Genomic DNA, 17,646 nt, shown 5'->3' on the forward strand with positions numbered 1-17,646 from the left:
TAGACCCGACCCAGGTGTAAATCCGTTTCAGTTAGTTGAGTTGCACCAGAGCTGAATTGGGTCCATTGTGTTTAACTCCTGGGAGGGCGAAGAATGGTTGTCGCATCTTAATCTATCTGGGAGAGCAAAAGTGAAACAGGTTCCTTTTTATCCCCTGTGTCTTGTTACTGAATGTAGGGCTTGTAGTGCTTGAGAATAGGTGGAAAAGTTTTTAAACACTTCCTTTTCTAATAGCAATGCTAATCCTGTCTAGACCAAAAACTATGAAAGAAAAACCAAACTGAGAAGTGAAAGCTAACCTACTCCTGACACCTGGCTGGTGTGCCTGAACGGGTTGAAATACTGTGAGACTGTCCTAGGAGAGGAGCTCTGAGGGTTGTTTGGAGAGGGAGTGGGTCGTTCTCCCGGCGTGTCTTGGCGTTGTAGTGGGAGCAGCGGAAGAGCGAGTGCTGCTGCCTCGGCAGGGCTTTGTGGCCCTGCCGTCCAGACCCCAGGGCTCCCTTCTCATTTCCCTTCAAGGCTTATGGCACAGGGGAGAGGGGTGTGTGTGTGTGTGTGTGTGTGTGTGCATGCAAGTGCGTGTGTGTGCCAGTGTGCGTGCCCCTGTGTGGCGATGTAGAGAGGATCTTGACTCCGCTGGGGTGGGAGAATTCCCAGTGGCCTCGTAGGGAACCAAAGGCACTGATAACGTCAGCTCTGCTGTTTTCAGAGCGGGTAAGAGGAAAAGCTGGGTGGTTTGTTGTTTTGTTTTGTTTTGTTTCGTTTTTTTGAGCTTTGGGTCAGTGTCCCTTTCTGTAAGGACCTCATCTCTTGTGGGTACTCCCACCTTTTCTGCATAGAGTTGCTTTGGCTCTGTGAAGACAAACTGCGTGTGGGGCTTGCCCAGTGCTGCAGGTCTTAGGCTGATGTTGGGATACAGTCAGGGAAAACTGTTTCTTTCCTTCGTGTGTGGAAGCAGTGTAGTCCGAGGTCAGAGTCTGTTCAACAGCTTTTGCAAAGGGTTCTCCCCTTAACAGGGAGGGCCTCGAAGACTCCTTTCTTTGCTCCCCAAAGTAGCCTTGTACATGTTCATGTATTGTGCTATTGGGCTGAGTTGTTTTATCAGTGAACTTGGTGAGCTGTTGTGAAGAAAGGGAGGGAGGAAGGGGGAGAGGTGGATTGTCCAGCTACTCTTCCTCCAGACACCAATCGGGTTGCAGAACTTCACTGAAAGCTTTACTAATAGAATTGTTGTTCTGACATTATGTAAAAGTGGTATTAATATTGTGTGACTTTTCAAAGAGCTAGTTAGATTTATAGGTAGGTAATAGGGATATTGAAGAAATGACTTCTCAAAGAAAAGAGCACTTGGAACAAAAGAAGTGGAAAACAAGGTGTGCTTTATGGAAAACAAATCTGAGGAAGGAAATGAAACAGCTTGTGGGAGGCGAGGGAAGATGAGACCCTTTGGCGTTCTGAGGGCTCAGCCCCAGAACTGGAACATCCCCCCTCTGCCTTATTTAACTCTCTACCAAACAGGACATTGTCAAGTAGCTCAGACCAAAACATGCTGATCTGTCTTAAAACTGTTCCAGTCTGCTGGTGGGTATCTTCCTGCAGACCTTTACATAAAATCATGAAATACTTGATTTATCAAGGTAGCTTCCCCTTTCCTCCCAAAATTCTCTCATCTATAGTAGGCCCCACTTCAGGATTCATATTGCCTTTGCTGAATTTTGTAGCAGCAGCTACTTAAGCCCTATTCTCTGAATGTGATAATGTTGAGTGCGGATGAAGCTGGCATGTTGTGGTGCTATAGAAATCTAAAATTATCGAGCAGTAGGAATCCTAAGACATTGGAAACTGTGTGCCAAGGGGCAAGCAGTGGCGATCCCACAGCCCCCTTGAGAAATAATCAAGGATGAGAGCACCAATGACAGTGTCCTGAGAACAAGGCAGTTGAGACAAAACCTTGAGTTCTTCCCCCATCCACTCTCCACGTGTCAGCCTCAGTGATCCTGGTGCTGCCTGCACCGAGCAAGTCCGAGGGAGCGATGCCGCAAGGAAGAGGCGGCGTTGGGCTCCGCTCCCTGTGAATTCACAGGGTGCTGGACCAGCCCTTCCTTCGAAACAGGGAAGGGTAGGAAGGGATGGCTGCAGAGCTGCCCACGGGGGCTTTGAAGGGGGCTGGGGCCACTCTGGCCCCTGCCTTGTGTGCCAGCGGCCGTGGGGAGCACCCATGCGGTAGCTTCTTCGTCCCCGCCAGCGCCGTTGTTCCATTTCCTTCCTCTGTGGTAGTGTCTAAGGCTAGGTGTGAGTAGGTGTGGGGTGTTTATCCGCCACAGGTACAGGAGCTGTCGTATACCTCATTTCTAACTCGTAACCGAGTAACTTGCTTTAACTTTCTCCAAACCCTACAGAGTTGCCAAGTCTGCCCTCCCTCCTCTGACGAACACTGAACTCTGGCCTATAGCACCCCGTGACCTGCAGCCCGGGGAGCGACCCCCTTATGCCTCTGAATGTCGCTGCTTAAAAGCTACTGCAAAGTGAGGGCAAATTGCAATCGTATCTTATTTCCTTTGGTTACAAGGGGTCCTCTTGATCAGTCTGTGAATATCCGCCCCCCTCCCCAGCCCGCGGGAAAGGGCTGCGCTGCCCTTCCCCAGCCCGCAGGCGGCCTCCTAGCCCCCCGCTGCAGACACGCTACTCACTTTCCGACACGACCAAAAAAAAACCCCGAACCCAAGAAAAATCTCCAAATATTTAATTTTCTTCTTTATTATTTGACAATCCTGTATCCCTTCCCCGCTGCCCAGCCTGGCCAGAAGCTGCCTCCTGAACCCGTTCCATCTTTATTTGAATGTAGTTCCCCTGCCCCCTGGGAGAGAGAAGCTTTGTCAGGTCACGGTGGCTGCTATAAGTCGGGAGGGGGCGGTTTCTTTGTTTTGTTTTGTTCTTTTAAAATTTCCAGCCAAAACCAAAGATTTCCTAATGATTGTATAAACTCAAAACAAACAAACAAACCAAAGACAAAGGGCGTCTTCAGCACCAAGCCCACCTGCGAGGCCGGCTGGTCGCTGGGGGGCACCTCCCGAGGGCTCGCTGGGAGGGGGCTTCGCAGGTGGGTTGAGGAGCTGAAGGCTTGGGTGCAGGATTGGCTGCTCTGCTGGGTGCTTTAACCCTCTGGGGGCTGGGTGACGTTGATTAATACACGCTGAGGTGCACTTCTGAGCTTCCCCCCTCCCCCCGTCACTGCTTGGAAGAGGCTGTCCTGTTGTGAGAAATCCCTGAAAGAAGAAGAAGAAGCTTTTCGTTTTCTCCTCTAGCTCCTTTTTTCTAGATTTCTTTTATTTTTGCAGCACCACTGTGCAACTATGCATTGTATTTCTCAACCTTTTATGCTAGGTAGATGCCTGTGACTTTTTAACTTTTTGGGGGGGGTTGCAAATGGAGGAACTTTTTACATGGATCTTTTTAATCTCAGTTGATTGGGGGGTGTTTGGTTCTAGGGTCATACAAGCTCTATCCCAAAGCAAAATCCAAATGTTAATATTATTAGCCTGATGCAGATACCAAAGATAATTTCTTTCCTGCAGAACCTTAGACTTGTGTATTAAGTACGATTACCCAGCACTTGCATTAGTCTAACCTCAGTAATTCCAAAGCTTAGATGTATATTTTGGTATATTTCTGGGATATTAAAAAATTGTCGTTTAAATTCTTGTTTGTTTCAGTGTAATGCTCTTAAAGTCATAGCATGGAGATAACTGAACTTGTCCTATTCTTAGTAGTTTGAAATAATAGTATTTTTGTATGTTTTGGGTGTGTCTATGTATGTATTAACATAACGGTTTTCACTGCCTAGGTGTTCATAAATAATAAAAGAAAAAACTAAGGGTTTTTAAACTGTACATAATATTCCATGAAGAATTTCCACCAGACCGCCAATTCGGATTGCATTTTCACTGACGGCCGCTCCCAACTGGGATTCTTTCTTTCTTTTTAAAGAGACAGCATATTCTTTTAATTATTTTCCCATGGACCTGAGGTTCTTTCTCAGAGTCAACGGTTCTTCAGTGTTTTTAAGGGATGGGCCAAAGAGCAAGTAGCTTAAATTTTGTTTTTTTTAAAAAATACTTAATGCGTTAGTTTGAAAACTAACCCTCTGTATGAAGAATTGGGAGTCGAAGAACAAGCCCTCTCCTCTAAATCTGGCAGTAGTTTTCAGAGACGATTTGAGAATGACTGTAGCGTCTGGGCAGTCCCTTTTTGCTTTTTTTTTCGAACTGAGACATTTTCAGTCTTGTGTAACTACTCTGTGCAACCGCCTGCTTACTCTGGCTTGGAGTTTTTCCTCTTGCCCTTCCTCATGTACTGCATTTGTACCTTCAGGTCAGCAGAACACTTGAAATTGAGGGCCATGTGGGAGCACCCATACCCAAACGCAACCCAAGCTTTTCTTGAGACTGAAATGTGAGAGTCCCGCACATTTCAAAACCTTGCTGATCACACTAGGGGTGAGGAGGAAGGTGAAATGCTGTCTCTTTAAAGATGTCCTTTATTATTATTATTATTATTATTTTCCCAGTGGTTGCCTGCAGATAGCTGTAGGCATTGAGAGATTGTGTAGATTACAGTAAATCAGAATGAAAAGGTAGATTTTGTGTAGATGCATTTGTCTGCTGTAATTTTTTATATATATTAAACTTACTGTAATTGTACAGTTCATTTCTGTTGTAAACATCATTAAACCATTTTCCAAGTGTTTTAACATGTATGCACTTGTTCGTGTTTTTTAAATGTGTCAGGGGAAGGCTAGTTCCCCTTCCCCCCAGTGCACCAAACTGGGGCAGGAGGTTGTTCTTTCATGCACTCTGTCTTGTCAAAATGTAGGTGAGTCCAGGTTTTTTACACTCTGCTTGAAGCTGTTTTCTACTTCTGTATTTATTACGAGTTCTCTCCTAAAAGAAAAACAGCTTCAGTTGCTTCCTGAATGCAAAGAGAAGACTCAGCTGACACCTGCGGTGAGTGTCCCCAAAACAAGTGCTGGATGTGTTTTGAGATCAAGATCCCTTTAAAAGAGCATAAAGGTGGTGGTGGTTTGTTTTTGTTTTTTTCCTAAGAATTTCTTCCCTGATGATGAGTGGTTGGCATTTTAAGACTGTTGAAACTAAGCTTCTACATCTTGCAAATATGGTAACATGATTTAAAAAGAAAGAAAGAAAGAAAGAAAAAGACATTTTCAGTACTCATTGTTCTTGCATCAATAACAAGAGTGCTTTGCAGTAGCAAATTTACCTAGTTTACCAGCTCAGTTGTCTTAGATTTTTCTTGTCACTGCAGAAAAAGAACAGCAAGGAGTCTTGGAAATTCTTTGTGACATGTTCATTGCCAGGTATGTGATGTTCACTTTTTTTTTGTGTGCACGCTAATTTACAGTCTTTGAAACATTATTCAAGAGATACAAGCACCAACCGCAGATAGTTTTAATGCTTAAGAAGTTAGGTATAGCCTTGTAATGTATATTGCAGCAATTTCAGGACTTTGTGCTTCTAACCTAGTCTTGTAAGAAGTGGACGTGTAACCTCACCTAGGCAGTGCCCACCCAGGCAGCTTCTGTTCTCCCAGTTTTGCTTCAGCTCTGCTCGCTCTGTCTGGGCTGATGACCTATGTTAAAATAACCTTTATTTTGCAGGGCTGTTTTTCTCCTTGCTGAGTTGCTTACAGGCGTTCATCGCACAGTCTTGTAAGTAAGTCACTGGCAAAACTAAGGATGCAGCAAGAGGTGAATGTTGCTTTTATACTTGGGTGTAAAGCATTTTTCCAACATCACTTCCCACCACCTCCCAGGAGCATGTAGATGCTCCTGTTGGAACACTGTCCCCAGCAGCCTGCCTGAAGCCTATGCTGCTGCTTGGTGCAGGCAGCCTGAATGGGTCAGCTAATGAGCTCGCACCATTCCCGCAGCTGTTTGCTGCATGCACGCACACACAGGTCTTTGACACTAACTTTTATTAGTTAATCAAAAATTAATTACGTTATTGAATTGTTACCATTTTGGAATGATACATTCATCTTTTAAAAGTAATCCAATGATTTCAGCTGGTTTTGAAACTGCATTTACATTGGCTTTTGTACAAAGAATCTGTTGCCCAGACATGATGTGTTTTGTTTTGTTTATTTCTGATATCAGCATCAGCGCACAAATTCGTACAAGGGGAGACTTCTGCAGAGATGTTTGTAGGTGTTGCAAGTGTGAAGGGGAAGGCATTAGGCAGACGCATGTTCCAGCCAGATGGGATTCTATGGGGTGAGGTTTCCTGGCTTTCCCAGTATTGCTTTCTTAATCAGAGTCCATGCTCCTTCTTTTCACTGTAGCAGGGGTATCTTCTGCCTTCTGAGCAATCGCTTACAGGGTACCTGGCTCTTGTTTACCTCCGGGTGCTGCATGAATGGTGATGCCACAACCTGATTTTTTTTGTGGAAGCTTAGCACTGATTTTCTTCATACTGAAGAGCTGGCACTGAGCCTCTGTCCTTCACTACAGTAACACTGCATCTCTTTTCACAGTTAAAGAAACGAATTTGTCCTGCCACTGCAGCAGTTTTTAAATGGTAAATTTAAAGCAGAAAGTTTAGCTGGCCGTTGTCAAATGCCCTTAAGATAAATACTGCAGGAAATAACTACACCCTTTTCTTTACAAGGGTCTTTAAATGCATTGAAACTGCAATTACATGACTTGATAGCCCTGTAAGGTAAGAGCTACAGAAAGAGCTGCATTAGGTATGGTAGGGTCCTACAACACAAATCTTACAAAAATCAGCCTCATAGCTACTGTTATTGGAAATAACTTTACAGATATGTACATTTTAATAGCTAAAGCTTGCAGTTGCGTGATTCAAGAGGGAAAGGAGAAGGAACTGACCAAGTCCAGACATATTCCCTCTGTGCACCAACCAAAGTAGATTGCTGCACTAGGAAAATACATGGTGCTGGTTTTGGATGAAAAAGGCCTTCACTTCTCTCTTCCCCCAGAGCATGTGGGCATCTCTCACTCTTGCCCATCTCCTCTGATTCCTGCTTAGCGGGGCGGCAAAGGCTGCATTTGGAGAGCGTCATAGGTGTCCTTGGTCGCTGTACTGAGCCCCTGAAAAAGAGAAAAACAGGTGAGGTGAGTGTTTTGTTCCCCCTAGATGACTGCCTAGTCAGGAACGAGGTGGCAGGGGCACTCAGTAGCATAGTTCGGATGTTTTCTTCCCCCCATAGAGGTTTTTTTACTCGTGAGTGTTCCCTTTGTCTTGTTATGGTGTCAATAACCATCACTTACCCAAAGGCAGGATGCATCTTAAGTATCCGTTATGAATGTTTGACTACAGCAACTTATTTTAACATGTTATGCAGATCTTTACATGACTACTAAGTGCTAGCTAACTGATGCTAAAGTGAACTTTGCCAACTAAATGAACAGACATCAAATCATGAAAGTTTTTCTCAGGATTTCTCCATAATAATTTGGAAAGGCGGCTGCAACTCTGGGTAAGTTGGCCAGAGGGCTTCAGCTGGCTGTGAACGCTGAGGAGCGCATCCCGGTACCCTGCTTCCTGCAGTGCAGCAGTCCATCTTCTGACAGCCTGCTCCTGCTGCTGGTAAGTCAGCTACAAAGCGTGCGAGTTCCGCGTGTGTATCCCTGCTGCCTCCATGGCACTGGCTGCTCTAAGAGTGGAGCAGTCAAAAACAGGGCAGCCCAAAAATGCTGCCAGAGCCAAGGTAGCTGGGACTCTCAAAACTGAGGATATAGCAAGAGGTATGGTGATTGCTTTTAAACCTTCTAGCTGCCCTTCCCACCTCTGATATGAATATTTAGCTCTGCTCAGAAATATTATGAGTATTTGTTGAGTACATCAATAAGATAGTGCTCCTTACCTTAGTAGTTCCTGTGACTATCTCAGGAGAGCAGGTTTTGAAGAAAAGTACCACTAGTTACAAATACTCTGCATTAACAGGAAACCTCCCTGGCATGTGCTGCATCAGGACTTTTTGTTTTAAAAAAAAAGTTATTTTTGTAATGTGATGTCAGTGGCAACATACAGGCTTCTACAGGATGTGAAATGCATTTTGGAACGATTTTGCATGGTGTCACAAGCAAGGTGTCATGGTGGGCTTCTTGCCTTCCGTTACTTGTGGGCAACACTGAACGCCCCTAGTGCACCAAGGGGTGATCAGTTTGTGTTCTGCACGCTGTAGTGAGATGGGCTGAACCACTGACACATGAGTTCCAACAGCTGTTTGGCAACCTGAAGGTTTCTATTTAAGCAAAAAGCAATTCAGAGGCTAAACCATATGCATCACCTGCCATAGTCCAAGGTGATTCTCCAAGCTGCAGGACTGTGGAGATGGTTCCTGACAGTATTCCTAAATGAGTTTTCCTGCCAGTCATATTTAGAACATGCAGCCAATTTTGATAAAGTCACAATAGTGTGGTCTTTGCTCTGAATCTAAGTAAATATCCTCAGAAAGGCACTTCAAAAGCTCTGCCTCATCATTGTGAACACTGTGGTTAGTTTAAGTATCTGGAGGCTACAATTAAGCTGTGAAGATAGATGATGCATGTGTTGCCTACCTGGTAAACACCATCGTTCCCTTTCCCTCGCCGCCTCTGATGCTTTGGGGGGAAAAACAAACAAACAAACAAACAAACAAACAAACAAAAAAAACAAGCAGAGATTAATGGCAGAGATTAATGGGTGCTTCTTTTCCTATTACGCAAAAGTAAACTCTGACTGTCCCCATGCTATACTGGGGACAGCATAGCAGCTGCTGTCAGCAGCTGCGCTTGGCCAGGTCACCCTCTGCGCAGGAGGGAAAACTTGCTGGCAAGCACCTTCTAATCTGAGGCAGCCCAGACCTGCTGCCTGCCAGAATTTGCTGCAAGGGCTATGGAAGGTAAAACTAGTGAGGACTAGAAACAAAAGGAAAATGAGGTTTGTCATATTTTCCTGCCATCCTGTTATAATGCTGCTGTTCCTTTGATTTGCTGTAGGTATGTAGATTTGGCACCATTCCCACAGACACCTGTTGTTCTATGAGCTGAGGGCACACCTGGAACAAATGGGTTTGTATTTTTTTGTTGTTATGTCAGCTGGTGTCTGAGTGACACTGCCCTCTCTTGGACTGGCAGTGAAATCAAGTTTACTTAAATTAATTTAAGTAAATTAATTTACTTAAATTCTCTGTTGCATGTTCTGTGAACAGTGAAGATCACTGCAAGCACAGGTAAGTCTGTCTGAGGCCAGTCTCCGTGGATTCAGTACAGTAGGTACAGGGGCCATCGCACCTGGTACCAGCAGATCGCACCAACACAGTGCAATCTTGGCAAGATTTTTGTTCCCCTCCCCACCTTGCAAGTAATAGAAACATTCCTAAATAAAAACATAGTGAGACTTCATAAACTCATAGCTCAAACTGAGCTTGAATATGGCAGATGGACATTTCATAGAATCATAGAATTATGATATATATAATTCTATATTTGAATATATATGTTCAAATATTTATTTCTTTATTATATAAGGGATTATGATGTATATTCATATCATTCAGATCATATTAATTTAGAATAATAAGGAGGGGGATTAAATGTCAGCATTGCTTCTCCATTTTTCAACAGTAAACTTTCCTGTGAAATCCCCTTTTTTCACTTTTCAGCAGGAAATGAAAGGTTATATATAAGACACTTTGACTCAAAATATAACCTGTATAGGTCACAGCAATTTTTCATTTTGCCATAAACAGCATCCCAAGATAGTTTCTTTTCAACACAAGCATTTTGTCTACTAACTAGAACTATGCCTTTGTTGCTACCTTTAGACGTGTACCTTTATAAAAGTTCAGGAAAGGATGTGGGGGAAGGGGAATGTTCTCCCAGTTCCTTGCCTGAAGATGAACAAGAAGGTGCCTGCACATCCTGATTTGTGGTTGTAAGGTAGGCCACTTTCAGTAACCCATAGGGAGAAACCATGAAACCCCAGCTCTGAGTTGTCCTAGAGGAAAGTGCTCAACTGATGCAGGCTGTTGGGCTGCAAGCTTTGCAGCCCTTGAAATCTGGCATTTCCTTCAAATATCCCTCATTCCTTTTAGAGGATAGCTGTGCTAATTTAGATTTTTTTTTCTGTCAAAAGTTGCAGCATTTCCCCTTGATATTATTCAGTCTGCTCAGGAATGCTGCTGCTTGTGTATGGGCTATGTTTCTAACACTGAGGGCCACAAACCTTACTGTCCGACCTCTACCTCATTTTACGGCTGCTGTAACTGTAGTTACAGATCTAATTTACTGCTGCATCTAACACGCTGGTTGCTACAGGAAATAGATAGCTGTGCTCTTCTGTAGGTGCTGTGTAACACCGGAGCTTCCTTGTGCAACCAGCTACAAGCAGCCTGGCCTACCCGGTCCGCAAGGGAGCCGCAGTGAAAATGCCTCATCACAGGCTTTCAGCAAAAAGGACAAGAGTACTCACGTCTCCTTTCTTTCCAATTTCACTGTATGCCTCGCCCATCTTGTCCTTCTGCAGCGCCTGCAGGCAGAGAGGAAAAAAGAGTCAGTGGTACTGGAAAAGCCAAGCCAACCCCTGGCTGCCTGCACCCCGCTCCTGCAGTTGTGGGGCTGCCTTGCCTTGTCCCAGCCCCACTTCAGAAGTTCCACCTTTCCAGCGAAGGGACAATGGCAGATCTCAACTGATGTGCACTGAGGTATAAGCCATGCACGATCGAATCTGCTTAGCAACACCACGGCATCTCAAGACTTTTAAATGAATATAACCCTGCACTAGAACAAGTCATTTATCTACATTAGTGCCGCATGCTACACTAAAGCACTCCAAAGAAAATCTTTTAGCAACAGGAGGCAAATCTTTTGCTCAGGAAACAAAACCAAACGTGCCTCTCAGGCCTAGGGAAAAGGGGAGTCTGTAACGTAGCAGGGTGAAGGTTAAGAAAGAGGAGCTTGTTCTTCATCCATCCAAGGAAGCAGTGCCCAGCTCTTATGACCAGCAGTGATCAGAGCTCCTGATTCAGGAATGATGAAGGCCGGGCTTGGGAACAAGCTCATTTCTCAGCAAGCACTCAGCAACACCCAGAAAGACCCCGTGTGAGACATGAATATTGGCATCCACACTTCTATCCTTTGGAGCAGAGACCACCACATTTAGCCAGAGTTAAAGCTAGTAAACCGAGATGCTCCTAAGCAGCCACTCTTAACAGCACTGGCATTTGCCCTTTGTTAGAGAGCAGCCAGAGAGGGTGGAGAACAAACAGATAAAATACTGCATCATCATTCATACGGGACAAAGGTTGGTTAATTAAGGCCTACTAATGGGAAACAAAGGCGTCAGCAGGTATGTTGACCAAATTCTTTTCCACATCTGCCCAGGCAGCCCATGTTTTTTTTTTCTTACCATTGAGAAAGGGGCAGAAAATTTCAAGCATTTTAAGAAAATAGAATGTCTTTGAAAGGAGCTGTTAAGCTCGAACCTAAGCTGAAACAAAGCAGGGGAAAAAAGTCTCCTGTGAATTAGACACTCCTCTTTACAGCCACCCCCACCCCTTAGCCCTCTCTACTCACGCTGTAGAGGGTGTCCTGGGGGTTCTTTCTTCTCTGCTGTAAGAGAAAGGAAGAAGGTTGCTCATGTGTGCCTGTGAATTTGCTCTAAGGCATGGCTAGAGCTCTGTGAACAAGTGACAAGTACAGCCCATCCTGCCTCCACCCATAAGGCTCCGTTAAGACAACGTATTCTACAGAAAAGTGATTTTACTAACTGGTAAAAACCTAGCTCCTCTGTTTGATACAGCTGCCACCTGCAGGCAAGCCCTCTGTGCCGATGCAGAAGGGTTCCCCTCCCTCTTCCTTTGAAGCTGTCGGGCTCTGCAGCAGCAGCAGTTGTTTTGGAAGCTGCTCAACGTTGCTGGCACTCATGCGGCGTCACGTGCGGAGCGCTCTCGTGAAACACCGGCTCCCGCCTCGCCTGCCCCACATCCGCCCCAGGTTGGGTGTCACTTCCAGTCTGGGTGGCTGCAGGCTCTCAGCAACGTGATCGGGGCACCAGGGGCACAGATCAAAGGGAGAGAGGAGGCTTTACTTCTGTCCCTGTCACGCTGTTTGCGTTACTACACAGGTTGTGCCAGTCCCTCTCAAGGAGGGCACTGGTGCTTTGCAAAGGGTGCTGAATGCTGGCGTGCCTAAAGGGCGGTTAGACACGAGAAGAAAGGAACCAGATGAAAAGAAAAAAGGGGCATGTGTGGAAGGAAGTTACCTCATGTCTCCCGCCCATCTCAGGGTCTGCACCTCGCTTTGCTCCCAGAACATCATATTCATCTCTGTGCCCACGAGACAGTTTCTGAAACGAGAAAGCAAGAAGCAGTGATGGACATTAAGGTCATAAAAAAGCACACATCATGACTTAACACAAGAAAAGAAAGTATGCCCAGCTTGAAGTACAACTTCATGAGTATTGTAACGGAGCTGGAAATTGGTTTTACCCCTCAATTTTTGCCCTTCTGTCAACAAAATTGTCTGCAATGAAGCTATGGAAGCCTCTAAGAGAGGTCTGTGCAGTACAAAACTGCAAGCCATTGCATCAAGAACCTTTCCTAAGCAGAACAGAGCTGAAAATGGGAATGAGACAGACTCTGACTGCCATGCTTTCTCTCCCACTGGTAACTGAAGACACAAGAGTTCAATTACTTATTGCGAAAAGCCAAAGGTGAGATTTTAGGTCAGAATAGCACATTTCTTCCGTACACAGACAGTGTATACCAGTATTCAGTGCTATTGGAAAGGTGACACTTTAAACTGAAAACAGAACATTAATTTTCATACATTACAGAGTTAAACAGTGGCACTCATCACAGGATGTGGCTATGGTCAAGAGCGTGAGAGAAGAAAACAAAATCAAGACAACCAGGCACATAGCCAGCATTTAATGCTACCATGAGCAAGCTGTTTAGCTAGAAGGAGAGCCTGGATGTTGTCTCCATCCTCTGTTCCTGCAGGGACAGCCATCTGCTGCTGGCTATGTTCGGGGCATGGCAGATGGGGTGTGCCTCCATTTCAGCCTCACACAGCAGCTCTTGTGCTGTGGGGCAGCAGGAAAGCTCGGGGACAGAGGCAGCAGGGCTCTGGTGACTCAGCCTCCGTGCTTCCGGTGATACAAGAGCTGCAGTTGCCCAGGCCTGCAATGCAGGTGTCCTGAGCATCTGCCTTCTCCCCAACCCTTGTCAAATAGCACCAGAAACAGTGGTGGTGGCAATGCCAGCTGCTGCTAAGGCATGTTGCTTGGTAAGGGTGATCAGAGAGCCACAACCACCCACAAGTGTGAAGACCAGAGTGTGCACATCATACGTAACATTCTGCACACACAGCTCCTGTGGGCGTTACATACCCCACTGTCTGGGGTCCTCGTATACCTCCAGGTTGGTGGATCAATCAGGAACCTACAACCCATACAACTAGCATCCAGCCAGACAAGTAACCAGAGGAGCTACACCCTTGTCTGGTTTTATTTTTGCTCCTCACAGCTGCTATGCTGCATGCTTGGTGCTTTCATTAGCTAGTTGACCCACTGTTTTTCTGGTCCATAGGCAATTCACCACATGTAAGTGCCCCAAAAGGTCTGTCTGGAAAGAATGATTTGGAAACAAACACACAAAAGTCATTACTTACATTGTACACATCATCCTGGCCGGGCAGCTGCTGTGCTTCCTGGGCCTGGGTAAGCTGGAAGAGAGACAATACCATGAGCAGAGACAGGGGCTCCATTCAGTCTTTTTGTTCACAGGATCACAGAATCATTAAGGCTAGAAAAGACCTCCAAGATCATCTGGTCCAACCATCACCCTACTACTACTGTCACCCACTAAACCATGTCCCTAAGTACCACGTCCAACCTTTCCTTGTTCCTCCTCTCCTAACAAGTTACTGTCATCAGAAATTGGGCATCCCATACACAGCCAGCCCAGAGCACTGATGGGGCTACGGGCAATACAGGTCACTGCTGCACTGACACTCCTCTCAGCATGCCAGGCTGTTCCCATAGGCCAGGCCGTTTTACTTGCAGGTCACAGCAGCTCACAGCTCTGCAGACTTAGCCCAGGATTCTGACGGGCACAGTGAAGTGATGTGAAGTCTTATTGAAATACTTTTTTTTTTTTTTTATAATTAAAATTTGTAGCAATTACGGTTTACCTACTCCACACCTTTTCCAGTGAAAGTGCCACTCTTTTCACTGAACCCTTGGCAGGACCAGTAACGTACCAAGCATCTAACCATGTTCCTTGTAACAGTCTAACAATTAATACACATTGGCCATGCAGTCAATAAATAAAAACCTGTTGTGGCCTCTGCCAAGGTTGTACCCTTGGCAGAGGCCACAACAAATGACTCCTTGGGCTAGGAAGCGAGGTGACAGATTCCACAGCTTGGAAGATTTGTAAGAAGTTCTGGGTTTGGGTCAAGAGAGGGCCCTCCCCGGAAAATGCCCCACTGCCCTTGCGGTGCTGTATGACGATGGCATTTCAGCTACAACACCTCTGCTGCTTTGGACTGAGAGACCCCAGCGTAACCACAGATGTGGCTTTCCTCCCTTGTGCTGCTTCCTTCCCTCCTGCAACAGCTCACTTTGCTACAGCTCAATGCTACGCACCGTCTCAGCAAACAGCTGAACGCACCAGGGCAGTGAGGGTCTGAATAAGCTGGGGGTGAGCGCTGCTGCTGCAGCAGCTCAATGCTCCAGGTTCACGCTCCTGGTCCTGTGGAAGCTTTGCTGAGCCACTCCTGAACATCACCACGGGCAAGGTGCAGAGTTCCTGCCGCCAGGCACTCTGCACATGCTGTGTGCCCGAGTGACTTTTCCCTCCAGCAGCCTCAGAAAGACTTCCAGTCCCAGAGCAGTGTTTTCACCCATGCTCAGGATTTATACTGGCAACAAAAAGAGCTGCTCCTTCACCAGCAATGAGTTCTGTCCATTTCCGCCACACATCCTTCCCTCTGAGGTCAGTGCTGGCTTTGCAGGCATGAGAAACAATCCTGCTGCAGGGCAGGTCGAGCGCCAGCCCAGCATCACCCTGTCTCAGCCATACCAGTCACTGGGTGAGAACAGCCCATCGGGCATGTCCATCCCGTCCCCCAGCTCCTCTCCTGTGGTCCTTGAGGTTATATCATTTGCATCATAACATTCATGCTATCAAACATGTCTTGACTTCTTGAGACATTTTAATACTTCCTTCCTGAGTTTGGCATTTATATATCCTGAGTTTCCTGTATGTCCTCTGCCCCATTTCCAGTGACAAAGCCACATTGCTCTTGACCAACCATTTCCCAGCTATCATATCCAGAATCTCTGCATCCATAACTGTGCCATCAAATACTCTTAGATAGTATGTACACTTCCCCTCCACTCCTGAACCCTCAGAAAGAACTCACCCAAATTACCCAGGTTGGCACCAGAAAAGGAGTTGGGGGGGGGGGGGGGGGGGGGGGAGAGAGAGAGAGAAAGAGAGAGAGAGAGAAGGAAAAATCAGAACATCTTAGAATAAGAGATGTGTTTCTTTCTCCACCTCCATTTTCCAGCTCAGCCCAATACGTTTACACCACAAAAGCCAAATATGTCACTGTTTGGTTAGACTGACCTTAGCTTTCACGAAAAAGGCCGTCATGATGACTGCGTAAATGAAGAGGAATCCATCCAGTATGTAGCAGAGCCTGGGGTCCGTCAGTCCAAGAACTGTTATAGCATCTGCACAGAAAGACCACAGGCATCACCAAAACAAGGCCGTTTGTATCAGTGTGGCAGTGCTGCTTAGTACTTTGTAAAAACACAGCCAGTACAAGGCCAAGCCTGTCTGCTTGTGAAGGAGAGGGAAACCTGAGTGAAAGTCAGAGCATAAAGGAGCTTGGAAGGGACCAGCAGAGGTCCAAGCCCTTCTCTGAACAGGGTCCATCAGCCCAGGATGCCCAGGGAGCTCACCCAGCTGAGCCAGGGCACATCCAAGGGTGGAGGTACTCGCAGGTACTCCTGGGCACCTGCTCCGGGGTCGGACCTCTCAGCCAGCACAGGACATTTCCCCACACACAGAGCCCAGGCACAGAGAGCGAGCACGGGCTCTGTAGGGAGATAACCGAGGTCACACCGCAGGCACTGCAAGAAAGCCTCGCACAGAGCCTTTGCTGCCTGGGAAAACCCCACAGCATCTCCTGCAGGGGATTGCTTCTGGGGTTGTTTGGGGATTCCTTCATCAACTGAGAAGTGGGTGCATGGGAAAATACGTCAGGTCTCATTTCGGGGATGCTGGAGACATTTAAATGTGAGAGGGGAACCGTGGGCAGGAGGGATAGGCTTTTTACCCCAGATATCAGGATATGTTCATGAGCCACCCTGATTCGCTTTCTGATTGGGAGGTTTTAAACCTGAATTCTCTGCACAGGAACCTCAGCTAGCAGCCTCTTGTAGGATGTAGATTAAAAATAATAATAATTACTAGTGCCCTAATTGAGAGCTCAATAAAATTGTTACTCAGCAGATGTTGATGTTAATTTCCTTGTCCACGTTGCATGACATGCTTATACCCTGACTGCATCAATCCGAGCACAGTGATAGCGTTGGTTTTCAGCAGCTAGAACTGATTAAATTGCTCCTCTATCAGTAAATGTGTAGGAAGCTCAAATACGTAGCTGAATAATAAAAACAATCCAGGTCAAGAAGTCTAAGTAAACACAGATCTAATATGCAGCTCCAGGAGCATCACCAAAGGAAAGGTTGTATTGCACAGGTATTAAAAAAAAAAAATCACTTAAAAACGAATCCAAAGTGTGCTTTGTACAGAGAATTGGAGGGAGTTCAAAAGAGGAAGATGAGAATGATCAAGAGCCTGTGAAACCCTTCTAGGAAGATAAATTGAAAAGAATTTGTATGATTCATCTCCTTCCTAAGGTGAACAAAGTATGGCAATTCTTATTAACCACATGTGATGGATAGTTGTTGAACCACTTAATGTACTACTTCAAGGTGCTCGGTTACTCCAGCGATGAGAGCAGGGCCGTTCTGCATGCTGGGCTTTCTCCCCAGCCCATCAGGCCACGCTGAAGATTTCATTAAATTTGCAGATGCCATTCAGGCACTACACACTCAGCACTGTGAGGAAGTCTCCTCTGCAGAAATGAAGCTAACAACGGTGGTCTGTAGCACTGCTGAAGTATGTGATTTGTATAAAGCGTGACTGAAAATCCATGCCTGGAAACCCGGTAATGTAATTGTAAATTCTGAAGTAGATGATGATACAATCACTGCTCCCACTGAGAGGCTAACACAGCCAGATAAAGAGAAAACACATTTTCCAACCGCTAGATTTGTTTATGTGTCTGAACTAAGAGTCCATATTCAATTCTTTAAAATCGTATTTAGAGACAAATCTATGGAAGTAAAATAAGATTAAGATCCCAGACTGTTTTCCTTCTTCCCTTCCTACTTCTATGGTTTTTAGAACAGGGTTCAAAGCACTCTATAAACAATAACTTCCACCACATTATTTTCAGGATTATCAAACCTCATACGCATGGAATAAATGGAAACAGAGGGATTAAGTTATTTGCTTGACACCATGCATTAAACCAACAAACAA

At 45.7% G+C, this 17,646-nt stretch overlaps 1 protein-coding gene across 1 annotated transcript in view; it reads right to left on the reverse strand.

Annotated features, from left to right (window-relative positions):
* Positions 1–6,994: 6,994 nt before the first annotated feature.
* The window catches only part of CD247 (CD247 molecule), a gene marked incomplete at its 5' end in the record, with an annotated part of 52,646 nt that continues 41,994 nt past the window's right edge, over positions 6,995–17,646 (reverse strand). Inside the window, 7 exons of the mRNA XM_084306480.1 lie at positions 6,995–7,126; positions 8,600–8,641; positions 10,494–10,550; positions 11,597–11,632; positions 12,285–12,368; positions 13,694–13,747; positions 15,658–15,764. Of these exons, the coding sequence (XP_084162606.1) occupies positions 7,061–7,126; positions 8,600–8,641; positions 10,494–10,550; positions 11,597–11,632; positions 12,285–12,368; positions 13,694–13,747; positions 15,658–15,764 (446 nt within the window). The 3' untranslated portion in view covers positions 6,995–7,060. The remainder of the gene's footprint in view (positions 7,127–8,599; positions 8,642–10,493; positions 10,551–11,596; positions 11,633–12,284; positions 12,369–13,693; positions 13,748–15,657; positions 15,765–17,646) is intronic.

This window comes from Netta rufina, assembly GCF_964035555.1.
Source record: "Netta rufina genome assembly, chromosome: 1".
Lineage (NCBI taxonomy): Eukaryota > Metazoa > Chordata > Aves > Anseriformes > Anatidae > Netta > Netta rufina.